The sequence below is a fragment of the Cervus elaphus genome, chromosome 5, assembly GCF_910594005.1.
Source record: "Cervus elaphus chromosome 5, mCerEla1.1, whole genome shotgun sequence".
NCBI classification, from domain to species: Eukaryota; Metazoa; Chordata; class Mammalia; order Artiodactyla; family Cervidae; genus Cervus; species Cervus elaphus.
In genome coordinates, this window is record NC_057819.1 from 128,048,381 (window position 1) to 128,074,419 (window position 26,039).

A 26,039-nucleotide genomic window follows, 5' to 3' on the forward strand; every position below is an offset into this window, starting at 1 on the left:
GAGTGGAAGGCAGAAAGCCTGGGGTAAGAGACGGCACCTCCCGGCCGCAGTCGCGTGGGCGGCCAGGATGCAGGGTTCCTTCTTGCGAGGCTTTCGCTTCCTTCCAGTGAAAACCTAGAGCTTTGAAGGCCACATCCAGGGGAGGCCGGGCAGGCAGCCGTCGGGGGGCAGAGAAGCGGGTGGACCCCTCAGCCCTGGGAGCGGGTAAGAGGGCCCCCACCTCCGCACGCGCTCCTCTCCCACCTACCCAAGCCTTGATATGTATTGTTTAAAATGTATAGTTAGTGCAAAGTTACAGGAATCAAGACGGTGTGGTACTTACTACTGGGTAGACATATAGATCAGTGATATAGAATTGAGAATAAGCCCTTACATTTACAGTTAGTTAATTTTCTATCAGAGTGCTGAGACAGTAAAGGATGGGAAGAATAGTCTTTTCAGCAAACAGTGCTGGATAGCTGCATGTAAAAGAATGTGGTTGGACTGCTACCTCATACCGTTTAAAGAGAAAAAACACAACACTAGAACTGTAAAAATTCTTAGAAGAAAGCATAGCAGTAACTCTTCATGACCTTGGATCAGGCAATGGGTTCTTCGACACTACCCCAAAAGCACAAGTGACAAAGGGAAAAAAAAAACACATAAATTGGATGGCAAAAAAATTGGACTTCCCTGACGGTCTAAGACTCTGTGCTTCCACTGCAGGACCCATGGGTTCGATCCCTGGTCAAGGAACTAAGATCCTTGCATGCTGCATGGTGCAGCCCAAAAACCAAAACCTTTGTGCACTAAAGGACATCATCAGGAAAGTGAAGAGATAACTCTCAGAGTGGGAGAAAATATTTGCAAATCATATATTTGATAAGGGACCTGCATTGAGAATATATAAAGAACTCTCACAACTCAACCGTAAAAAAATAATTTTTACAAATACTTTTTACAAACAGTAAAAAGACAAATAATTTCATTAAAAATGGGTGAAATATATGAATATGTATTTCTCCAAAGAAGATATGCGAATAGCCAACAAGCCCATTGAAAAAATACTCAACATTATTATTCATCAGGGGAAATGCAAACCAAACCTTCAATGAGATACCACTTCCCACCCACTGGGATAGCTTAACTTCTGCGTGAATGAGGTAAGAGATACTGTATCGAGTTGTGAGTCATACCTTAGACATCTGTGCCTGTGGTTCATTTTCTTGGCAACAGTCACAGGGCTGGGATTGCCTCTTACTTGGGGGATATTCATCTTAGCCTGAGGTTCCCTGGATACAAACCTTGGGAGGAGGGGATTAAGGTTTATCCCATGGTCCCAAAGGGATGGTCTCAGGATTTGAGAGGTCCTGTGTAGGGGACAAAAGAGGATCACAGTCCAGGGTCTATACTATCTGGATACCTCTTATCTCAGCTTGGCCCAGTACTGGGTGGCAGTGAGACGGGAGGGGAGGGGGCAGGGTACAATCATTCCAAGTATCACACACACACACACACACACACACACACATGACACAGCCGTTGAGAATACAAAAAGAGTACTTAGAACCAAGCAGGGCGGAGATAGGGGAAGATCCAACTTCTCATAGACTTTGAGCCTCATTATGTGCTCATTGTAACATATTAGCATACGCTAAACGACACAGGTGTCAAGATAGTTCCAAGGCCAACCAAAACAGTAGGTGGCGGCCCAGTTCCTGGAAATCCCCACCTCTACCCCAAAATAGTTGGAATAATCCTCCTACTTGTTAGAAATTACCAACCTATAAAAATGAACAACCCATACACCAGAACCACTCTCACCTTCTGAGAGGGACCTCTTTCAGTCTATGGAATGTGTTATTTCTCTAAATAGGCTCGCTTCCACTTTACTGTGGCTTGTTTTCTGCACAAAGTCGAGGACTCTCACTTGGCACCCTGTCCCAGGAATCTCACCCGAAACCTGGAACTTGACTACACCTGCCCTGGGTACTCAGAACAGGCTGGGTGTAGCCCTCCACCCCATTTGCGGGTACTCTGGCCCTACCCAGGGACTCAATGCCCAGGGGCTTCCTGGAGGCTCTTACCCTCTCTGGAAAAGTCAAACGAGGTTTCCCAGGACCCCACTGTCCTCTGGGGAGCCCCACTCTAATCTTCGACCTCTGCTCAACAAGATGAGACTCAGAGGGCTGTGAGCAAACCCCCTCCACCATCCCAGACGCTGGGTACTTCTTCAGAATAAAGCTCCCACCAGATTGGGGCATAGTCCCTGTGACTGCAGACTCCCACAGGTCATCCCCGAAGCCTTCCTCTGTGACTGTGCCCCAAGGGTTGGTCTGAGGGTGCAGCCTGGTCATCAGGCCCTGTTTTCTTAGAGCATATCACAGCTGTAAAACGAGCGAGCGACCAGGGACTCAGAGAAGCAAACTGAGGCATCTGCTCAAAGTCATAAATCTTTAGGAATTAATTCTAAGTAGTCAGTAGTTGGATTACCTGGTGGCTCAGTGGTAAAGAATCCGCCTGCTAGTGCAAGAGACGTGGGTTGGATCCCTGGGTCTGGGAAGATCCCCTGGAGAAGGAACTGGCAACCCACTCCAGTATTCCTGCATGGAGAATCCCATGGACAGAAAAGCCTGGCGGGCTACAGTCTTTGGGTCTGCAAAGAGGCGGACACAACTTAGCGACTAAACAATTAGTGTTGAATAACACAATTGCCACACATCACTAAGAATAACAACCACCAAGTTCTACTGTTGATCTGCCAACCCTGCCTGAGATCCTTGCATCTGCACAGTTGTTTTCATTCCCTGAAACACTCTGTCCTGATGATCTTTTTTTTCAAAGAACAAAAAACGTGGTCAGCCCTTGGTTGATCTGCACATGTCAGCTTAGAAGCCCCTTCCTCCAGGAAGGCCTCCCAGACCTCCCATGTTGAGGCCCTAACCCTGCTGAGTGTGTGTGTCTCCCACACTGAGTTCCTTGAGCCTTAGGGAACTTTCTTGCCCAGTTGATCAAACATTGCCCCAGCACTTAACACAGGGTGTAGCATAGAATAATAATAACTGTAACCGTAAGGGTCACCATGTATGGAGGAGGTTCTAAGTACTGTTCAGATACCACCTCGTTGGCTTAATGAAGGAATGGAGTATTGCCTGCCCCAAGTCAGTCCCTCATTCCAGGATCTTGGGATCCTTTAATATAGATACATATTTTTTATCCTTTTAAAAAATATGTATATATATTTAAGGCCACACTATGTGGCATGGGGGATCTTAGTTCTCCAACCAGGGATCAAACCCATGCCCCCTGCATTGGGAGTCTTAACCACTGGACCACCAGGGAAGTCCCTAAAAATATTTTAATTACTGGGAAGCTCCAGGATGGGATCCTGGTCCCTCTGCCCCTCTCTCCGGGTCTTGGCCTGTGCCTGTGACCCTGTGGTGTCCTTGGCATGGACAGAGTGCCCTCTGCTGGGTTAGTGGGGACAGGCCATCCAGGCTCTTCTGGCCGCTGCTGCCACTGGGTCCCCGGGGCACCTTCCTGTGCGCAGGCCCCTCCCCTACTCCACCAGCCCTGTCCCTTTCCTGCCTTCTGCCTGTCACCCTCCTCTGCCTGCTTGCCCTCCTCTGCCAGGGCCTCTACTAACTTGTAGCTGGCCCCAGAGGCCTGGGCCATGCTACCCAACTTGCTATTACCCCCAAGTTTAGTTGCTCAGTCGTGTCCGACTCTTTGCGACCCCATGGACTGTAGCCTACTAGGCTCCTCTGTCCATGGGATTTTCCAGGCAAGAATACTGGAGTGGGCTGCCATTTCCTTCTCCAATTTCCCCCAAAGATCCTCCTAAACTTAAATCTGAGGGGCTAAGTCTCTCCCAGGACTAGCCATAGCTATAGACCTAATGTTGGGGTACCTAGTACGCTGGCCTCCCCTCCACTCCAGCCCCCTCACTCTGAGTCCTCTCTTCTCCAGCTTTCTCCTTTCTCTCTCTCTCTCTGTTTTTTTTTTTTTTTTTTTTTTTTGACTGTGCTGCAAGGCAGGTGGAACTTCCCTGACCAGGGATTGAACTTGTGCCCACTGCAATGGGGGCCCAGAGTCTTAACCCCTGCACCACCGGGGAAGTCCTCCTTTTGCCTTTCTTACCCAGAGTCTCTCCTCCACGCCACCCCCGTCTCTGGAGCGCCAAGCCCTTCTCCTTGAGATTTTCTCACTGTCTCCGGAACTGAACCTGTCCCCACACTGCCCACAGCAGCTTCCTCTTCAGACCAGGCCCTTCCTCTGTTCTCTGACTCCGTCCCATCCGGGGCCTCCTTCCTTCCCCTTGGCTTTCATCTTCATATCCAGCTGAGCTTCATTCTACTGCCTCTTCCCTTTGAGATCTTGCTCAGATGTCTTATCTCTCCCTGAAGCTGGGGCCCCTTCAGGCCCACACAGCTCAGACGCTGAGCCTTGGCAGCTCTCTCTCCTCAGCCTCTCTGCCTGGAATGGCAGGATCATCTTGCAAAACCCTCTCCACTTTGGGGACTTCCTTGGCTGTCCGGTGGTTGAGACTCCCTGCTTCCAACGCAGCGGGCCGGGGTTTGAGCCTTGGTCAGGGAACTAAGATCCCATATGCCCCGCAGTGCAGCCAAAAAAAAAAACAAAACAAAAAACGCGTCTCACTTTTCAGGGCTGCACTGGAAGGCCGTGCTGGCTTTGAGTTCACAGACACTCTGCCAGCACCCTGGCAGGCTCTGTTCTGCACACTCGTTTCCCAGTACTCCAGCCCACGCGCCTGACAGCTGGCCCTGGGGATTCGCCTCCTCGCCCATTCCTAACCCACGTGCATTTCTGCCCTCAGATGTCACCCCTCGAGCCCTCATCTCACACCCAACACCCTTCCTCTTGGCCCCACTCAGCCTGGCCCTGGAGCCCATGGTTCTCCCCGCCCGGCTGCCCTGATACACTCAAAACTGTCCAGTTTAAAAAAAAAAAAATGTCCAGTTAAAAACAAACTGGGTGGGGACTTCCCTGGTGGTCCAGTGGTGAAGAATCTGCCTTGCAATGCAGGGGACGTGATTTCAATTCCTGGTCAGGGATCTAAGATCCCACATGCTGTGTGTGGGTCAAGGAAGCCTGCTGCAGCCAAAACTAAATAAATAAATATTAAAAAAAACCAAAAAAACTGGATGGGAAGGGGAAGCTTCCCTGGTGGCTCAGTGGTAAAGAATCCACCTACCAATTCAGGAGACACAGGTTTGATTCCTGGGCAGGAAGATCCCACGTCCATGGAGCCTGTGCTTTCTGTAATAAGAGAAGCGACCGCAATGAGGAGCCCTCCCATCACATCTAGAGAGTAGACCCCGCACAGCACAATTAGAGAAAAGCCCCTACAGCAGCCAAGACCCAGCCCAGCCAAAATAGATTAAAAAAAAAAAAAACCTGGGGGGACTTCCCTGGTGGTCCAGTAGTTCAGAAAATAAGCTCCCAATGCATTCAGCCCAGGTTTGATCCCTGGTCAGTGAACTAGATCCTACATGATGTAACTAAGACCCAGGACAGTCAAAGGAACGAAAAAGATTCTGCACATAATGTGGCAGCACAGCAAAAAAAAAAAAAGCAAAGAAAAAGTCATGCCATTTCCCTAAAGGCCTGCCTCCCTCTGAGGTGGCCAGAGCACACCAGAACCAAGTGCGTGTTTTTCCGGTTCCCTGTGGCCCACTGATCCCATCCCTTCCTTGGCTCCAGCCACCTCCCGGCTTTCACATCTCCCTGCTTTCCCATCGCTCTGGATAACCCTTACAGCTTGCAAGGATAAAGGCCAAATGACACCCGCTCCAGAACATCCTGATGGCCCCAGATAGGCTCCGCTTTCCGAGAACCTGGGGGAGCTGTCTACTTCGGTATCTCCAGCGCCTGGAAGAGCACTGAGCAAAACACTCACTCAGTAGGTGCTGTGTTGGTTTCCTGTGGCTGTCACTAAAGGACCACAAACGAGGGGGTGAGGGGGCGGTTCAGGGCAGCGGGGGAAGGCCAAGGCAACAGAATTGTATTCTCTCCCCATTCTGGAGGCCAGAGGTCTGAGATCAAGATGCTTGGCAGGGTCGGCTCCCTCTGAAGGCTCTGAGAGGGTGTCCAACCCACACCTCCCTCCTGAATTCTGGTGGCTGCTGGCGATCCTTGGCTTGCAGCTGCACCCCTCTATCTCTGATCCGTCTTCTCTCTGTATCTGAATGTCTCCATGTCTGTTTTCTCTTCTTATGAAGACACTAGGCATTGGATTAGGGTCCACCCTACTCCAGTGTCTGTGTGTGTGCGCTCAGTCCTGTCCGACTCTTTGAAACCCCGTGGACTGTAGCCCGCCAGACTCCTCTGTCCGTGGGATTCTCCAGGCAAGAGTACTGGAGTGGGTTGCCATTTCCTTCTCCAGGGATCGAACCCGTGTCTCTTGCATTGGCAGGTGAATTATTTACCGTTGCGCCACGTGGGAGGCCCTCTACAGTATGAACCTCTCTTAACTAATGACATCTGCAAAAACCTGTTTCTAGATAAAGTCACATCCTGAGGTTCTGCATGAACATGAACTTGGGGGAGATTCTATTCAACCCAGCTCAGGTGCCCAGTGGGCATTTGTGGCTTGATGGAGACACCTATCCTCGGGTTGCATCCCCAGGTCCACCTCCTCTGAGGGGTCTTCCCTCGTGTTCCTAGGGTGCCCTCTGCCCTTGACCCTTATTCTTCTTCCCTTGGAAACTGTGGCTTTTTTTTTTAAGCATTTCCTGCTAAATCTAAAATTTCTGCTGGGCACAGATCTAGGCAGAGAAATTTCAGATCGTCATGCAGGCAGGCTGTTGTGTGAGACTGGCATTCAAGCAAGCTCGAGCCTCTTCTAAAATGAAACCAGAACAAAAATCTACCCTCCTTCTCTTGATACCCGCCTTGGGCTCCCGCCCCCACCCCTCCATAGCCTGACGCCTCCACTCCCCCTTCTTTCTCTAAGGCAAACTTCTGCCCCACTCACCATTCCCACCACATGAGCTCACATCCAATGAGCACGTCTAATCCTGATCTGCCTGATGCATCAGACCACACTGGTCCCTCCCTCTTTGAAATCATCTCTTTCTCTGGTTTGTGGAACATCACTCTCTCCTGGGCTTCCTCTAGCGTCTCTGGCCACCTGTGATGTTTGCTCTTGGCCTTTGTTTCCGTTTGTCTGTGTGTTTGGATGCATTGAATACCACATGGGATCGTAGTTTCCCGACCAGTGTTCGAACCCACACCCCCTGCATTGGAAGCATGGCGTGTTAACCACTGGACCACCAGGGCAGTCCCTGCTTTGTCTTTCTTTTTTCCCTCTGAGGCATTTTATTTGTATACAGTCCATCCCTAGAAAAAGAATCCAAGGATTTTTTTTTTCCTCCTGTACATTTTTGTCTTGCTTCTTCACAGTCCATGATGCCAGCTGAGGTTGTCAGGACAATGAAACCAAACCGACGAGATGGGAGCAGGTTATTCTGCCATTCTTCTAGATTTTTGAGGTGCCCATCAAACTGGGGCTGATCCCTCCACACTCATTCAGCCTGCCTGTGAGGTTCACAATAACTTTCCTAGCCTGTGATCATCAATGATGTCAAATTTGCCAATGTAACCATGCTTCATCATCACAATTAGAAACCTGATGATGACTTTGGAGCACGGCCTAACAAGCACCTGGCGTTTGCCTCTCTTTTTGGTATTGCTGGTACTCTTGAGCGCATCAGTCAGGACATTCATGAGCACCATTCTGGCAGCACAGAAAGACAGTGGAAAGAGCTCTTTTTAAAAATATTTATTCATTCATTTATTTTGGCTGTGCCGGGTCTTAGTTGCAGCATGCAGGATCTTCAGTTGCGGCACGTGGGATCTACGTTCCTGACCAGGGATCCAACCCAGGCACCCTGCATAGGAAGTGTAGCATCTTAGCCACCGGGCCACCAGCGAAATGCCTGCACTTGACCTTTGAATGGCAGAGTCCCACAGGCTCTGACTTTCACCCTCTCCTCTCCTCACTCCCCAACTCTAGCTCCCACCACCACCTTTATACTGACCCCTCCACATGTTCTATGTTCAGCCCAGATATCCAACCTGGCACCTTCACTCATGTGCCCCAGTGACCCTGAAGCCCAGCATCAGCCAGAGCTTGCCATTAACACCAGCGCCCACTGCCCCTGGTGTGGCCACAAGGCCCCTTAAAGCCTGTCCCTGTTTATTCAGATTTTCACCTGAAGCATCAGTGTACATACACATTACTGACAATGGGGGCATTGTAGGCACTTGGGCGTGATTGTTCTGAGCTCACAGGACAGTTGGCATCAATGCCATCTCCCTCTGGTTCAGCTACTAAATTCTGGACATGTGACACCCCTGTCTGGGGTGAGATAAGTGAAGAAGCACTTGCCTGGAATTCAAAATTTACAGGGACACCAGCAAAACTCAGTAAACAGGATAAATAATAAGAACTTCCCTGGTGATCCAGTGGTGAATAATCTGCTTGCCAGGGGACACAGGTTCGACCCCTGGACCGGGAAGATCCCACATGCCGCAGGACAGCTAAGCCTGTGAGCCTCTGCTGAGCACCAAGAGAAGCCGTCTCAATGAGAAGCCCGTGCACGAAAGCTAGAGAGTAGCCCCTCCTTGCTGCAACTAGAGAAAGCCTGTGTGCAGCGACAAAGCCCCAGCGCAGCCAAAAATATAAATACAAAAATAATTCTTAAAATACATACATAATAATCTAATAATAATTTAAAGGTAATATTTTTAGAAAATCAGACCAATAATGTATGGCCAATGGAGACTTCCCTGGTGGTCCAGTGGTTAAGACTCCGAGCTCCCAATGCAGCAATGAGTTCGATCCCTAATCAGGGAACTAAGTTCCCACATACCACACAGAGCAGCCTTTAAAAAAAAAAGTACCAGTGGAGTGGTCAATGGTTTCATGAGTAAATTTTGTTGGAATCAGGGCTGGGACTAGTGCAAGGGGTACATGGCAGGTAGTACAAGCAATGGGTCAGGTCCTTAAAAATGTGTCCTTTTTTCCTTCTTCTAGGCCATGCTGCCCAGCTTGCAGGATCCTAGTTCCCTTATCAGGGACTGACCCATGTCTTTGGCAGTGAAAGAGCAGAGTCCTAACCACTAGACTGCCAGGGAATTCCCCAAAGATGAGTCTTTATTTACAATTTGGATATTCTTATCCATCATGGATTTTTGCATTAATTTTGATTTGGTGAAATATTGCCTTAAATATTATTTATCTTGTTTCCTGAGTTTTTTGGCTCCTCCCCTTAAATCCTGAAGGATTCCCAGGTGGCTCAGTGGTAAAGAATCCACCTGCTAATTCAGGAGACATGGGTTCGATCCTTGGGTTGGGAAGATCCCCTGGAAAAGGAAATGGTAACGCACTCCAATACTCTTGCCAGGAAAATCCCATAGACAGAGAAGCCTGGCGGGCTACAGTCCATGGGGTCACACAGAGTCGGGCAACTGAGCAACTGAGCACACATGCACGCACGTAAATGCTGAGCCCCTGGTGAGGGTCTCACTGGCTTCATCCTAGTCTTGGCTCTACCCAAAATGCACCATGTTTTCCAACCGCCTGGTTTGAGAAGCCCTGGGAGTTGTATAATCTTGAGCAAATACAAGTGATTCTCAATCCATGCCTTCCTACAGATCAGGAAACAGGCTAGAGAGGTCTGTGTCTCTCCCCTCACACACCTGCTGGAGGGCCCTCAGCCTCGAAGTATCTTCAGGCTAGACGGGAGGTCGAGATGGAAACTAGAGAGGAATACACAGGTCCTTTGCATCTATCTGGATGCAGTGGGCACATGGACCTGGCTTCAGGAGGGAGAAAAGGATGCAAAGAAAGAAGGAACCAGGTGAGCAGCCATTCCTAGGCCATTTGCACCCAGCCAGCCCAGCCTGACCCAGGAAAGGATCTAGGTGGCCTTCCACCCTCTGACCGCCAGAAGTATTTCTTCAGTCCTTAGGTCAATATCAATTAAGCGCTGGCTCAGATGGTAAAGAATCTTCCTGCAATGAAGGAGACCCAGGTTCAATCCCTGGGTCAGGAATATTTCCTGGAGAATGCAATACACTCCAGTGTCCTTGCCTGAAGAATCTCATGGACAGAGGAGTCTGGCGGGCTACAGTCCATGGGGTTGCAAAGAGTCAGACATGACTGAGTTACTTTCACACTTTCACATGTGGTAGGCATGTGCTAAGCAAGAGAGACCGATATGACATACCCAGCCTGCAGCTGGTCTGATGGAGAATTCCCACATGAAACAAGGTGGGTGCTGGGAGGGACGCATGTAAAAGGTGATGGCAGGAGAGGGGAAAGCCCACCTGGCTTAGGGAGAAGAGGGTTTGCGAGTGGCTTCCTGGGGCAAAACGTGTCTTAGTTAAGTTTTTTTTTTTTTTAAGTGGTTCCTCGGGTTTTGTTTTTGTTTTTTGGCTGCACTGGGTCTTAGCTGCAGTATTCAGAAATTTTAGTTGCGTCATGTGGGATCTAGTTCATTGACCAGGGATGGAACCTGAGTCCCCTGCATTAGGAGTTCAGAGTCTTGGCCACTAGACCACCAGAGAAGTCCCTCCTTCTCATCACTTGTTACTTTCTCCTCCTTAGTCCTTAAGACTCAGTTGAGGGACTTCCTCGTTGGGGAACTAAGATCCCACATGCTGTGGGGCTCACCCCCCCACCAAAAAAAGAAGTCATGAGGAGGAAGAATAAGGAAGGGGGTGAGGGTGGAAGCATGCTCCCAGCAGAGGGGATGGCAGGAGCAAAGGGCGGGAGGTGAATCGCGTTGGAGAGTAGAATGGAGCAGGGGCTGGTGAGGCAGTCCGTAAGACTACTGGACACTGATGTTTGAGGGAAGGAGCTGGGGTGGGAGTGGGGATGGGGTTGGGTCTGCAGGGAGGGCTGGAGATGGTTTGCCTGTTTGTTTTTTATTTTTACATTTTATTTATTTATTTTTGGCTGTGCTGGGTCTCCGTTGTCACGCGGGCTTTTCCCTCGTTACGGCGAGCGAGGGCTCCTTTGTTGTCATGCATGGGTTTCTCATTGTGCTGGCTTCTCTTGTGGAGCATGGGTCCTAGCTGGCAGGCTGCAGTAGTTTGGATTCCCAGGTTCTAGAGCACAGGCTCAATAGTTGTGACGGATGGGCTTAGTTGCTCCGTGGCACGTGGGATCTTCCCTGACCAGGGATCGAACCTGTGTCTCCTGCATTGGCAGGCGGATTCTTTACCACTGAACCACCAGGGAAGCCTGGCTTCCCTCTGGAGAGCTGGTGGGACCCGGTCCAGGTCCCCAACAGATTGCCTTTCTCACAGAAGAAAACTGCAGGGTTTGTGCTTATGCTGGCTTAGGGGAGATGCTCCTGACAGCTGTCCGGTAGCTACTGCATTACAAGCAGGGCCTCTGCCAGAGGCTCCCACAAACATCCCCTCCCTTCCACCTCCAGCCTGCACACACCCTCTCGTGGGGGAGGGAAGAGTTAAGACTCCTTCTTGAGACTCCTGCCAGCTGGTCCTGCTTCCTGCTCTGTCCTCACCTGTGCGATGGGACGAAGAGACGGACGGAAACATTTGCTGCTCCCAGCATCCTTCGGCTCCGTGCTTTCACCCTCCCACCCCATGAGTTTGGGTCAAACTTTCGGTAACATCCAGGAAGCAACATCTGTGACTTCGGCTGGGCCGCCACTTGCCACCCACCTCTAGAGGGAATCAGGGAAGGAGTAAAAGATAAGACAGAGCTGTAGGACAGGTGTGTAGGATGTGATATTATGTCATGTTACGTTTTGAAAGTAACTTTGGAAGATGCATGATAGTTGTTGTGTTCTAGCTACAACAACTACATCTTTATAACAAAAGCCTGCAAGGAAATTCTCCAGGAGAGGTTATCTCTGCAGGGAGGTGGTAAGGATTATGGTAGGAATATCTTCTTAAAAAAAAGATTTACCTTTGGCTGTGCCGGGTCTTGGTTGCTGTGCTCCGGCTTTCTCTAGTTGTGGAGAACGTGGCGGGGGCGGGGCCGGGTTTACTGTCTAGTTGTGGGGCAAGGGTTTCTCACTGTGGTGAATTCTTTTATTGCAGAACATGGTCTCTAGTGTGGGCGGGCTCAGTAGTTGCGGCTCATGCGCCCTGGAGTGCTTGGGCTCAGTAGTTGTGGCGCATGGCTTAGTCGTTCCTTGGAATGTGGGGTTTTCCCAACCAGGGATGGAACCTGGGTCCCTTGTGTTGGCAGGCAAATTCTTTACCACTAAGCCAGCAGAGAAGCCCCAGAATACTTTTTCTTTTGCGTTTCTATATTATGTAAACTTTCTACAATGTGCTATTGGAAAGGTGGTGTAGCATAGTGACTGAAAAAGCAGACTGTCTGGGTTTGAATCTGGCTCCCCAATTCATGTACCTTCATGATCTTGAACAAGGCACTTCTTATCCTCAGTTTCCTCCTGCATAGGGTGGGGGTTATTAAATGAGCTCAGTTTTGCCACGAACATTTCATTTTCTATGAACAGGGCCTGGTGTGCAGTAGGCATTATGTGTTTGTTAAATTAAAGCAAAATTACTTTTATCGAATATGCAAACATATATATTTTAAAAATTGCCCAAGTAATACAGGAACATAGTCTTCTTGTGAGAAATGATACAGGAATTTTTTAAGTGAAATAACCCTTGGGGAAGATTAGTTTACAGCCTGTCTGGATTCGCATTAAAAAAAAAAAAATTCGTTGTGTTAAGGCAGGAGCAGGAAGGCATGAGAAGAATGTGGGTGGCAGTCTAGGGACAGTGCCTCCCCTGGTCTCTTCACAGTCGGGGAAAGGCCGAGGCCAGGGCTCACCCATGTGGATTATGGAAGAGCTCTGGCTGATCCTTCACCCTGAATCACCCGCTATGATATATTCACCCAGGAGGCAAATGCTGAGCCAAGAACCCCAACATTTTGGTTTCCTGATCAGTCTCACTGACACTCAGGCCTGCTAGCTATTTGGCTTCTGAAATACTGGCGGGCATCTGATGACCGCCCCCTCCCAGGACTACCATTGTGTGTCCCCAGGGGTTTACAGGGGAGCTGTTTAAGTGGACAAGTAACATGCCTTTGATGTGGGTTTCACACCAGCGTGTGCCTGAGGGTATCAGGCTCCAGCATCACACACCACGTGAAGGCTCCTTCAGAGCCTGGAGGAGCTGGTGAGGGAGGCCCCTCCATCGGCTCCCCCGTGGGGAAGGACTCATATCCGTGCTGTCTCCTTGGGTCCTGCTTCTTACCTTCTCAGCATTTTAAAAATTATTTTTATTTGGCTGCGAGGGGCCCTAGTTGCAGCACCTTTGATCTTTGTCGAGGAATCTTTAGTTGCTGCACGTGCGTTCTAGTTCCCCGACCAGGGGTGGAACCTGGGCCCCCTGCATTGGGAGCTCAGAGTCTTAGCCACTGGACCGCCAGGGAAGTCCCTCTCAGCCTTTCCTGACCTCAGTCCATGGACTGATTTGGGTAAGTGGGGAGGCAAGATTTAAGCACTTTGGCATGCAAGCTTTCTCCCCAAAGGGAAAAGATTTAAGTTTCATTTCTACCCGTCCATACCAGTAGCACTGGTGAGGAATGGAAGTTACTGGACTGGTGCTGAGTGGAGCCTCCAGGGAGGAAGGTCAACAGAACCACAGCCCAGGCTCAGGGCAGCCAAAGGGCGTCCCGCCCTGTGAGGCCAACCGAGCGCACCTTCCACCTGCTAATCAGCCCCCCTGCCAGGCCCCAGAGTGAGAAACGAGCGGAGGGTCACTGACGTCTCTGGAGACAGGCCAGGCGGGGATGGAATTCAGGCACGCCCTGGTTCTGGACCATGTTGCCCCAGGGAGTTTTCTCCCCCCCATGACTGTCTCATTTCCTCTTCTGAGCCAATCATTAACCCCACCAGGGCCCCTTGCATGAGAAGCCACAGCAACAAGTGACTGGTCAAGGCTGGAAATGTCCAGGCCGCTTCCCTAAGAGGGGCCGAGTCCCTGGTCACACACCTGCCGGGATCGGAGGGCAGGGCCCAGCCTCTCCCTGTGACTTCCACACCATCTGGCTGGGCAGGTCAGATGCAAGAGACCTGGATGTGAATGAACCCCTTGGCTTCCTGCACTACCCAGGGGAGCTGAGTGCAGTGGGCTTAAGTCTGGGGGGCGTGGAGAGCAGCTTCCAGGCCCGCTGCGGAGGGTGCAGGATGTCTAAGGGTCACCCACCCAGAGAGCTTCAGTTCCACAGGCTCCTCAGCTGCAAAACACCAGCCCTGTGAGAAAAACTCTTGCTGGGCAGAGGAATGGGGGCCCCAGCCCGGCCTGAGAACCGAGGCCCTCAGCCTTTTGGGGAGGGAGGTCTGGCACAGTCATGATTCCCCGGCTTAACTTCCTAGCCTCCAATTAAGCCAGTGACTCAGAACACCCCTACCCCCACGGGTCAGGTGCTGACTCTCCGTCTGGCCACCTGTGGGGGAGGAGTCACCTGGCCCAAGCCCTGCCCACTCCTGGGCAACCTGGGGCCAGGACCAGCCCGGACACCCTCCGACGGGGCTTGGGAGCTCACGGGTGGGAGGCCGAGCATCCTGGTCAGGAATCCCCCCTCTGGAGGCCACCGGGCTGTCCCCAGTCCCAGGGGGATCGCCAGCCTGGTTCAGAGCCCCTTCTCCCGTGACAGTGGGGACGGGAGGATCGGCCTGTTTTCAGGGATCCCCAGGACCTCCCGGGACCCCTGGGGGGTCGTCGCTGGTGAAGTCCAGGCAGCGGGTCAGGAGGCGGGTTCGCCGCCCGCCCCTCCACCCCGGGCCAGGGGACCCCCTCGGGCCGGCCACCCTCCCCGGCGCGCCCCTTCCCGCGGGCGCAGCCAGCGCTCGAGTCCAGCTTTATTGGCCTAGGCCTCGGAGGGGCGCTGCTTGAGCGTGACCGAGGCGCCGCTGCTGACCATGACGGCGGGGTAGAGCGGCTCCAGGAAGGAGGCGAGGAAGCGGTAGAGGAGGCTCACGCCGCCCGCCACGCCGTAGAAGGAGAGGCAGCCGGCCGCGCAGTCGAGCGCCACGCCCAGCGTGCGGTGGTAGCCGCCGTGCAGCACCGTCTGCGTGTTGTTGTGCCAGACGGAGAACTTGAGCGAGTCCCACTCCAGGCACCACGAGTAGGGGTTGCGGCCCAGCAGGTAGACGATGTTGCGGCGCGGGCGGCCGCCGAGCGGGGGGCTGCGGCGGTAGGTGACACCCAGGCACACCCACGAGTTGGACACGTCGGCCTCCCAGTAGTGGCGGCCCTCGGCCAGGCCCCGCGAGCACAGAACCTGCGGCCACTGCTTGAAGCCCGGGAAGGGGCCGCCCGCCGCGAAGGGCTCCAGGAGGATGCCCAGGTTCAGCACCGAGTGGGTCTCCTTGAACAGGAAGAGCTCCTCGCTGGCCGTCGTGGGGTCGAAGTTCAGGTTGCAGTAACCTGGGCCGAGGGGGTGTGGGAAAGGGGGCTAGGGTCCGCGGGCCCGGGGGACAGAGCACTGGAGGTCTGGAGAGGGGAGGGCCGAAGCTCACAGCTTTGGCACAAAAGTCACCAAGTGCTTCCATCCCCAGCTCCCAAGAGTGGCCCCTCCATTCCCCTCTCTAAGTTTTCAACTCTGGTCTGAAGGTGCGGACATTGTCTGGCTGGGCACTGTCCAAAGGCCTGCCTTCCTAGAGAGGTGGACAACCAGGCGTCCCCCTATCTGCCCTCCCCCACCAAACCCTAACATGATCCCCCTTTCTGCTTGTTCAGGACACAAGACTGGGTGGGACTGCGGGAGCGACAGGGGCTCCTGGCGGAGGTCGCTCAGAAGGGGTCATCTTAGGGTTCATCAGCCGTGACCCTGGAGACCTCAGAGACATCACCGGTGATTTCTTAGAGAGTCACTTGGTCCCTCGCCTAGCCTGGGAGAGGGGCTGCAGGGACATTAACTGAAAAGGGAGACTGACTGTAGAAGAAATGGACAGGGCCATCCACGCTGGCTTGGCTAAAGTCCAGGGGAGGTCGGCAGGCACCCAGCTGAGGGCAGAGGCTGAGCCACATCAGGGCCACAGAGGGCTGCAGAGCTGGCCTCTGGGTAGTGGTCGAGGCCCTGCCACCCATGGGCGTGGGACAGGACAGCCTTCTCCCCTTCCTCTCAGGGCCGTGGAGTCACAGGCCTTCTGAGGTCTCCAGTCCAGAGTACAAGGTCAGGGCAGGAGAGACCTGGCATCTTTCTGGAGCCCTGGCCTGAATGGAGGTGGGGCTGGGTCGGTCGAGGCAACCAAGGGCCCTGTTCCTTTCCTTCCTGCCCCTGGGGCTGGACCCCAGGACTGAGGACTCACACTTGAGAAGGGTTTTCCTGTCCACATCTGGGGGCAGCACCTCATAGGAGTTCATCTTAATGCCTGGGGAAGATGGAGGGGCTCTGCTGAGGACACTTCCATAGCCCAGTGTCCTTCCAGAGAGAGGCATGGGCTCCCAGGAGGTTGAGTCACCTGGCGAAGGTTCACACAGGCCATGCTCTCTTACAAGTGCCCAGAATCCCAACTGCTGCCCTCGGGGCAGCCCATCCCCAGAAGGCAGGAGGGTCTCCAGCCGCCCCAGGCAAGCAGGCTCTAACTCACCCTTCAGGAGGAGCTGGTTGATGAAGCTGAGACCCATGTCCACCAGCCGGGTCCGGAGTTCCGCCAAGGTCTCTGGCAACTGGAGGAAGCTCTGCTTCTCCTCACAGTTGGTACCCATGAGGGGTTCCATGCAGGCAGGGAAGTGCTTCAGCCTGGGCAACTCCTGCAGGCAGGGAGGGGCTGGCAGGACCACTTGTGAGCCAGGCCCCAAGCAAGGGCCAGGGGCTTAGCAGTTCCCCAGAACCAGGAGGCAGGCGGGAAAGCTGCCAATGTTCAAACCCGGACAGCTTTCTCCCCTACTCCTGGCTTATTCGGACATCTGAATTAGGGCTGTCAAAGCCCCTGCAGCCCAGTGGACATTGCGCTGGACCTGGGCGGTGGGGGTAGGGAGGGGCCTTGCCTGCAGAAACTGCTGGTCACTGCGGTTGGCGAGCAGGCTGCGGAGCCAGATGCTGTCCCCCTCGAGCTTCAGGAGCCGGTTGTGACTCTGCTGGATGGAGCCACCCAGCTTCCCCAGGGCGGCAGCCTCCTCTTTCTCCACGAAATCCAGCACCTTCATCTGCATCTGTTTGATCTCCTGGATGATCTCTGAGAAGCAGGCGTTCACCTCTTCCCGGGTTGTCTGGATCAATTTCTGGCGGCAGGGGCGGGGAGGGGGTGGTGACAGAGAGGTGTCTTTGAGCCCCACCTCCTTACCCTCCTTGTGAGGGCCCAGAGATGGCCAAGGCATCACCTCTCTGTTTGCCTGGCCCCATGCCATCCACTCCAAGCCCTTGAGAGGCCCCCTCGGCCTGAAGCAGGGCGCTGGGGAAGCCTGGGCCAGAGATGGCGATGGGCCCAGCTTACCGAGAGAAAAGCCACCTGGCCCCGGTGCTTCTGGCTGTCAGAGGTGATGATCAGCATCTGGTTCTCCACGTTGGCCTGGACCTTCCGAACCTCCACCTGGGGTGAGAGGGTGAGGTGGAAGAGGAGCGGGCTGGTGGCTCAGAGAGGTGCCCTAGCAGAAGCCCTCTGTGGCCAGTCCCATGTCTGAGCTCAGAAGAAACGCACCTCTTCAATTAAATTAAAAAAAAAAATTTATTTAGTTGCATCAGGTCTTAGCTGTAGCACATAGATCTTTCCTTTCAGTACATGGGCTCTCTAGTTGTGCCATGTGGGATCTTTGTTCCCCTACCAGGGATTGAACCTGTGTCCCCTGCATTGCAGGGCAAATTCTCAACCACTGAACCACCAGGGAAGTCCCACCTCTTATGTTCTTAAGAGGTCTGAATGAGAATGAGGATGGGTAGGGCTTAAGGGTAGATGGCCCAGGGACACCCCTCTATTTTTTTTTTTTGACTGCGAGGCATGTGGGATCTTAGTTCCCCAACTAGGAATCGAACCTGTGCCCCCTGAAATGGAAGGGCAGAGTCCTAACCACTGGACCGCGAGGGAAGTCCCTCGGGGCCACTCTTCTGTTCTCTCATTCGATGAGAGACTCCCCATTCTTAGGAATCAGGTTCTCTGCTTCTGACAGCTGATGACCATAGGGTTCAGATCACAAGCAGCAGCTATGGAGGGGTTCGGTGATTTGAGAAGCCTGGGGGCGGGCAGTGGGGTGAGCAGGGGTTGATCAGATGTGGAGCCCTTGGCTCCCTGGGGCAGTGCCGCCAGGTCTAGGAAGAACTGTGTCCCCAAGTCCTTCCACATAAGCCTTTAGTCTCAGCTAGCCCAGAGGCTCAGCGGTAAAGAATCTGCACAAGGAGACACTCAGGAGATGCCGGTTCAATCCCTGGGTTGGGAAGATCCCTTGGAGGAGGAAATGGCAACCCACTCTGGTATTCTTGTCTGAAAAATTCCAAGGACAGAGGAGTCTGATGGGCTACAGTCCTTGGGGTTGTCAGATAGGACTGAGTGGCAGCACAAGCACATCCCAGGGGCGGGCATTGTCATGATTTACAATCTGCCGTCGGACAGGGGGGTTCCAGGCACCTGTCTGTGAACTGCTGCTGACCCACAACAAAAGCAGCAGCTGTGCCAGGCTGTAAATCAACACATTTCTCCCTTTGTTGAGAAGGTCCTGCTGTGAAAAAAGTGTCAGCTGAACTAGACAGTGCGGTGAGCTGGCTTACATTCTGGCCCAAGCTTCTTTCTTGCAGGTGGCTACCTTGGAATAGCACAGTTCTAGAATATGCTTGATAGAATGTTTCAAATATAAGTACTCCATCAAAGAAAGCAATCCAAATGGAGAAAACGTAATTTGAAAAGAGAAAAAAAGGAAGGGATTCACCCAACCTGACATGTTTGTATTTTGATATGTTACCTTTCAGCCATTCCTTTTTCTGTGCAAAAATTTTTTTAAATAGGATTCATCACAAATAACTTTGGATCCTTTTTTTTTTTTTTTAATAAATAACTAACCATTTTGTTAAACTTTTTTTTATTACAGTGCACAGCATGATCTTCCCCCACCAGGGATAAACACGTGCTCCCCTAAGCGGAAGCAGAGTCTTAACCACTGGATGGCCAGGGAAGTCTCTGGATCCTTATTCAGTGTATCTGATAGCACTTTTTCACGTGCTATCACTCTGGGTGCTTTAGTCCCAAGTGATGTCCAGCTCTTCGAGACTCCATGGACTGCAGCCTGCCAGGCTCCTCTGTCCATGGGATTCTCCAGGCAAGAGTACTGGAGTGGGTTGTCATTTCATTCTCCAGGGGATCTGCCTGACCCAGGAATTGAATCCAGGTCTCCTGCACTGCAGGCAGATTTTTTTTTTTTTTTTTTTTTTTACCGACTGAGCTACCAAGGAATTCCCAGCATCATTTTAATGGCTAGAGAAGGAAATGGCAACCCACTCCAGTATTCTTGCCTGGAGAACCCCATGGACAGAGGAGCATGGCAGGCTACAGTCTATACGGTTGAAGAGAGTCAGACATGACTGGGCCACTAAGGACAGTTTAATGGCTACAATCCTTTCCTTCCTGGAAAGGTGCGCCTGGAACACAGAGTTCTCTTGCTCCTCCTCGGCCTCCCCTCCCCTCCCCTCCCCCATCCACCCTCTCCCCAGCCCTCCTCCCTCTCCCCTCCCCCATCCACCCTCCCCCTCCCTCTCCCCTCCCTCATCCACCCTCCCCCTCCCTCTCCCTTCCCTCTCCCCTCCCCCCTCCACCCTCCCCTCCCTGCCCCTCCCCCTCCCCGCCCCTCCCCGCCTCCGCGCTCCCCGCCCCCCACCTCCTTCTGCGCTCGCTCCTCCTCCAGCGGGATGGTGTCGTGGTTCTTGTGCTCCTCCAGCAGGCAGGCCCCGCACACGCAGCAGCCCTCGGTGCGGCAGTACAGCCGCCGGAGCTTGCGGTGCTTCCGGCACAGCCGGCTCTTGAGGTCCCACACGGGCTCCAGCAGCTGGTGCCCGTGGAACACCTGGTCCTCGAAGTGGCTGCGCAGGTGCTTCTCGCACAGGGAGGCCATGCACTGCAGGCACGACTTGACGGACTTGAGCTGCTCGGGGGCGCAGAAGTCGCAGGGCACGTCCCTGGGCCCGGCCAGGCTCCGTGAGGACCCCAAGGTCTGGCCCTTGGCCTGGGTGAAGCAGGTCACCATCTCCTCCAGGATGACGTTCTTGCAGAGGCGAGGCCGCGTGGGGAAGCTCTCCCGGCACTGGGGGCAGTAGAGGGGCTCGCCCACGGTGGCCTGGTAGTCCCAGAAACCCTGGAGGCAGCTCATGCAGAAGTTGTGCCCGCAGGCGGTGGTGACCGGGTTGCGGAACACCTCCAGGCAAACGGGACAGAGGACTTGGTCCTCCAGCGTGCAGAGACTGCTGTCATTCATCAGGAACTGGCCTTGGGGAGGTCCCGAGAGCTTGGCCGTGGGCTGCAGGGCTGGGGCTTGGTCCTGGACTGGCCCTGGGAAGGCGGGGCAAAGCCAGGTTGAAGCCATGGCAGGAGTTGAGGGGCCTTTGAGGGGGACCCCTTTTCTTCTGTTGGAAGCAGCTGGTCTGCCCACGGGGTACTGGGACTGTGCCATTGGTCAACCCTCGGAGGGCATAAACTGAGGCCTGTGTTTTTGTCCCTGCCCGAATTCCTGGAAGGTGGATAGGCAGGAAGAAGTCACATGGTGACAAGGGAAACGAGTCGCTTCCTTGGCCCTTTGGGAGAAAGGTCAGCGCACAGGTACTTACGTGAAACTCTCTGCATGTTAAGGAGAGCCAGAGGCTTGGCTGCCCTGTGGATGGAGGGAAGAGGACCCTTGGGTGCTTAGGCCCGCGTTGGGGGGAGGGGCGAGGCCCCAGGTCACCAGCTGCTGGGAGGACTCCCAGCCCAGTGTGCCCCAACCCCAGCCCTTTACATCCCCCGAGGTTGGATGACCACCTTCTCACCTTTCCCTTTGGCTGCTGTTCTGCAGTCCCCCTATCGCGTTGGACCCCCTCCTTGAGACTGCCCACAGTTTTGCTCCTGATGTCACAATTCAAGCATGACCAGCCCCAGCCTTCTGCTTGTGATGTCAGCAGGGCAAAAGAGACTCAATAAAGGAAGACATGAAGATAAGTAAATAGTAAAACATGGTATTCCAGTTAATTAAAAAAAAAAATATTTCAGTTGATTATTAATGATGTTGTGTGCCTCAGTTAACCATATATATTCATCTATTCTTTAGCTTTAAAAGAAAACCAGCATGAAGCATGTTTCTTCCCGAATGTCTTTATAGGATTATAAGGATTTTTAAAGCTTTTCATCATCATAGAAATTGACTGCAAATGCCTCCTGGAGTTTGAATAATGCTTTTTTTGGGGGGAGGGGCATGGAAGGGCTCGCCAGTACATGGAAGGGCTTCTCAGTGGCAAAGAGTAAAGAACCCACCTGCCAATGCAGGTGACATAAGAGACTCGAGTTAGATCTCTGGGTTGGGAAGATCCCCTGGAGAAGGGAATGGCTACCCACTCCAGTATTCTTGCCTGGAGAATCCCACGAACAGAGGAGCCTGGTGGGCTACAGTCCACGGGGTCGCAAAGAGTAGGGCACGACTGAAGTGACTTGGCACACACGCACGTGTGCACATGGAAATCTTTTCTTTTAATATTTTCCAGGAGAACTTACTTCAGCAAAAACAGAAAGAGGTGCCACTGGACATGCTGCAGTGGTGAGAAGTCCTGCCCCTCCCAGGATATTCTTTGCTCCGGAAACTTCATCCCAGGAGACGAGTTGCTGCTGCACCCAGGGCCCCTTGCAGTGGACTTGGGGGACTCAGTTTACTAAGCAGAGAAGGAAGGTGGCAACTAAGTGGCAGGGAGATCTTGGGCAAGTTGTTTCATCTCTTGGGACCTTGGTTCTCTGGTGAATCAACCGGGTTGTTGTAGAAGAGATCTCAAGGCTCATTCCTGGTCTGAAGTTGAATGAACCAAACATTATCCGATTGGTGATGCTCAAGATTGTTGCTTTCCACTGTGGTTCTGATCCTCAGAAGGAAAAGATGACTGAAGCTTAGGAGAGAGTCTCATCACTGCGATAGCTTCTTGTCAGTGCTTGTTTCCCCAGATTTCTCACCCAACAGGATACATGCCCTGAAAAGTTTGCAGTATGTAACTCTTTCTGTTTTTTGGGCTTCACCATGCAGCATGCAGGATCTTAGTTCCCCGACCAAAGATGGAGCCTGTGTCCCCTGCAGTGGAAGCACTGAGTCTTAATCCCTGGACCACCAGGGACGTCCCAATATGTTACTCTTAAAAAAAAAAATTATATTTATTTGACTGCTCCAGGTCTTAGTTATGGCATGTGGGATCTAGTTCCCTGACCAGGGATTGAAACTGGGCCCTCTGCCTTGGGAGCATCTTAGCCACTGGACCAGTGGAGAAGTCTTCATCTTTACCTCTGAAGAATATTTTCACTTGGTAATTCTACATTGGCAGCTATTTTCTTTTCAGTATTTTGGAGATCTAATTCCACTGTCTTTTTTTTAAAAAATTTATTTTTATTGTTACTTATTTTTTGGCCATGCTGCACAGACTATGGGATCTTAGTTCCCCCACCAGGGATCAAACCTTTCCCCCCCTGCATTGGAAGCCTGGAGTCTTAACCACAGGGTCGCCAGGGAAGTCCCCTCCACTGTCTTCTGGTTTATATTTTTCTGTTGAGGAGCTGACTGTCAGTCTTACTGCTGCTTCTTTGAAGATGACCTTTTCCCCCCGCTTCTGGTGACTTGTAAGATTTTCTCCAAATTTGTTTTCATTTTGGTATTTCTATGTTGCTGTTCAGTTGCTAAGCCATGTCTGACTCTTTGTGACCCCATGGACTGCAGCACGCCAGGCTTCCCTGTCCTTCAGTAGCTCCTGGAGTTTGATGTGTGTTCTTATTTATCCTCCTTAGGATTTGTAGGGTTTCTTTTATTTGGCTGCCTTGGGTCTTAGTCGTGGTACATGGGATCTTTCGCTGCGGTGCACAGACTCTCTAGTTGTGGCACTCGGGCCTTAGTAGTGGCAATATGCAACTTAGTTCCCCAACCAGGGAAATCTTAGCTTCCTATGAGGGATGGAACCTGAGTTCCCTGCGTTGCGAGGCAGATTCTTAACCACTGGATTACAAAGGGATTCTTGAATATGAGGCTGCCTGTAAGTATCTCCGAGGACCTCGATTACAGCTCAGCATCTCTACCCCTCTGCCTCTACCCAGGCTCCGATGAATGCTCCCTTGGCCATTAGGCAGCCAGCTGCTTGGCTGTTTCCTCTCTGCCTCCACAATTCCCCTCTCCCATTCAAGCAGTAGGACTCCAGGACTCAGCTTTCGTTGTCAGTGCCTCCGGTTGGATTCCTGGGTAGGGAAGATCCCCTGGAGAAGGGATAGGATACCCACTCCAGTATTCTTGCCTGGAGAATCCCCATGGATAGAGGAGCCTGGCGGGCTACAGTCCATGAGGTCGCAAAGAGTCAGACACGACTGAACGACTAAGCACAGCACATTTCCAGGCACGGAGTGGCTGTGCAGCGCAAGGCCGCAAAGAAGTGAGCGTTTGCCGGAGCCCTGAGAGAAGCGAGAGCTGAGTGCCACATCCCTTCTGCACCTGCCAACGACACCCTTCTCCAGCTTCAGGGTCTCATTCAAGAGCTCTGCGGGGCCTTCCAAACCCTCCCGCCTCCAATGAGTGCTTATCGGCTACCTATCGTAATTGCACAAAGGAGGGCATATTTTGAGGGTGTTTTGCCAACTGTGTAGACAGTGCATGTGTGGAGCCTATCAGAATGAAATGTGAGTAGGAGCAATAGCCCAAGCTTAGACATAAAGCCATCCAAGAATATCCAAGGGAACTTGCTCACAATTTTCTTACAAGAAAGCTGAGAAATAGGAACTATTAGGCTTCTATCCACTTTATGTGTTTTGCTAGAAATAACTAACAGAAAACCAACCAGTTAAAAATACTCAAATTTAGATATGAGACTTAGATTTTTTAAAAAATATTTATTTGTTTGGCTGTGTCGGATCCTAGTTGTGACACTCAGGGTCTTTTACTGCAGCACACATACTCTCTAGTTGTGGTGGGTGGGCTTAGCTGCTCTGCGACATGTGGGATCTTAGTTCCCCGAGCAGGGATCAAACCCACGTCACCTGTGTTGGAAGCTGGATTATTAACCATTGGGCCATCAGATTTCTGAGCTGCCAAATGTGACATCTGACTTGGGGAAAATAAGCACAGAGGACATAAAAGCACAAAGTGACTCATGAGGGCAAAAGCTAGAATTGGTTAAATTGAATTAAATTTCCACCAAAAATCTCTTGGAAAACCATGATCTTAATGAAAATATTTTTAAGAAATAATGAAATAGAAAAACAATTTAATTGCAATATATAGAATTAAACTGACTTCCCAGGGTAACAGTTTACTCCAGGGGAAAGCCTCACTGATGAGAATCCTTCTGCATGGTATGATTCTTATAAAAAATGTAAGCTTTGGCCTGCCACCTGGGCTCATGACTGAGCAGATTCAGTGGAACTGAAATGATCTGTAAACAGTGCCATGCAGAGCCTCCAGCAAGTCCCAACAGGAGACTCACCATGCAGATTCCAGGGTTTCGGAATAGACCCGTGACTCCTTTTATAGCAACTCTCCTTCTGAGGGCTTCCTAGGGGGATCAGTGGTAAAGAATCCGCTTGTAATGTGGGAGACCTGGATTCCATCCCTGGGTCGGGAAGATCCTCTGGAGAAGGGCATGGCAACCCACCCAGTATTCTTGCCTGGAGAATCCCATGGACCAAGGAGCCTGGCTGGTACAAAGAGTTGGACACGATGGAGTGACTCTTTTTTTTTTTTTTTTCTTTTTCTCCTTTTGAGAAACAGTGCCTGATCCCTCATCATGGGAATCAAGAGACCACATGGTCTGAGTTGCCCATCAAAACCTACAAAGCCAATTTGAGGGGTAATTAACATAGCCCAGAAATAGATGTGACTGTCTCTCAGACCTGGGAACAATGACCTTTTGCAGTGTCTTATGTTAGGGCTTCTTGGTCCATGGAATTCTCCAGGCAAGAACACTGGAGTGGGTTGCCGTGCCCTTCTCCAGAGGGTCTTCCCGACCCAGGGATGGAATCCGGGTCGCCCACATTACAGGTGGATTCTTTACCACTGATCCCCCTGGGAAGCCCTCAGAAGGAGAGTCGTGGCTTCCCTGGTGGCTCAGAGGGTAAAGTCGTCTGCCTGCAATGTGGGAGACCTGGGTTCGATCCCTGGGTCGGGAAGATCCCCTGGAGAAGGAAATGGCAACCCACTCCAGTGTTCTTGCCTGGAGAAGCCCATGGACAGAGGAGCCGGGTGGGCTGCAGTCCATGGGGTCTCAAAGAGTCCGACGCAACTGAGCGACTTCACTTTCATGTTAGGGGAGAGGGTAAGATTATCTGTGTAAAGGGTAGTTGCATCTTGTCACATGGAGGCATAAAGTTATTCTTACCATTTTGTATGAAGTTCAAATGTGCACAGAAGTGAGTTTATGGATACTGAGCAACCCCGGGTGTGGCTCCTCTCAGTCCCAACCCACCCAGACTGCCGGGTGCTGCTGGGGCTGAGAGCAGCCATGAGGGACGTGTGAGGGAGCTGGCAGGAGAAAGGAGATGAGCCCCTTCCTGTTATCAGAGGAACCACAGCAATGCAGCTTCACTCTGGCAGCAATCGCTGGTCCCAGCAGCGCGGTGGGCCCCCAGACAGCAGCATCCCTCGCAGGGCCCCTCCTCAAAGCCTCGACTGCGTATGCACTGTATGTCTTTCTTTGCCATTCCCCAACCAGGGATTGAACCTGAGCCCACTGCAGTGGAAGTGCGGAGTCTTAAGCACAGGACGACCAGGGAAGTCCCGTCTCAACCTTTTATTTTTCATTCTTTTTAAAAAATTTTATTTATTTTTGGCTGTGCTGGTTCTTCACTGCTGGGCAGGCTTTCTCTAGTTGGCGGTGAACGGGGGCTACCCTCTCGTGGTGTGCGAGCTTC

General features: G+C 52.2%; 1 protein-coding gene and 1 pseudogene across 1 annotated transcript; both read right to left on the reverse strand.

The window, feature by feature from the left end:
• Positions 1-7,341: 7,341 nt before the first annotated feature.
• Positions 7,342-7,740, reverse strand: LOC122695553 (annotated as a pseudogene).
• Positions 7,741-14,129: 6,389 nt separating this feature from the next.
• LOC122693267 (E3 ubiquitin/ISG15 ligase TRIM25-like) lies at positions 14,130-24,198 on the reverse strand. The gene is made up of 9 exons (XM_043900809.1): positions 24,171-24,198; positions 20,954-21,029; positions 20,756-20,799; positions 19,813-20,480; positions 17,448-17,543; positions 17,002-17,235; positions 16,602-16,764; positions 16,320-16,382; positions 14,130-15,435 (listed from the first exon to the last, which is right to left on the reverse strand). The coding sequence occupies exons 1-9, from the start codon at positions 24,196-24,198 to the stop codon at positions 14,876-14,878; spliced, it is 1,932 nt and encodes a 643-aa protein (XP_043756744.1). The 3' UTR covers positions 14,130-14,875.
• Positions 24,199-26,039: the final 1,841 nt, after the last annotated feature.

Coding starts and splice junctions, on each gene's coding strand:
- LOC122693267 (XM_043900809.1), bottom strand. CDS start 24,198: ATGGTTAATAATCCAGCTTCCAACACAG. Junction 21,030..24,170: donor TAATCCAGCTTCCAACACAG/GTGACGTGGGTT, acceptor TTGTGACATCAG/GAGCAAAACTGTGGGCAGTC. Junction 15,436..16,319: donor CAGGAAAACCCTTCTCAAGT/GTGAGTCCTCAG, acceptor CCCTCGGCCCAG/GTTACTGCAACCTGAACTTC.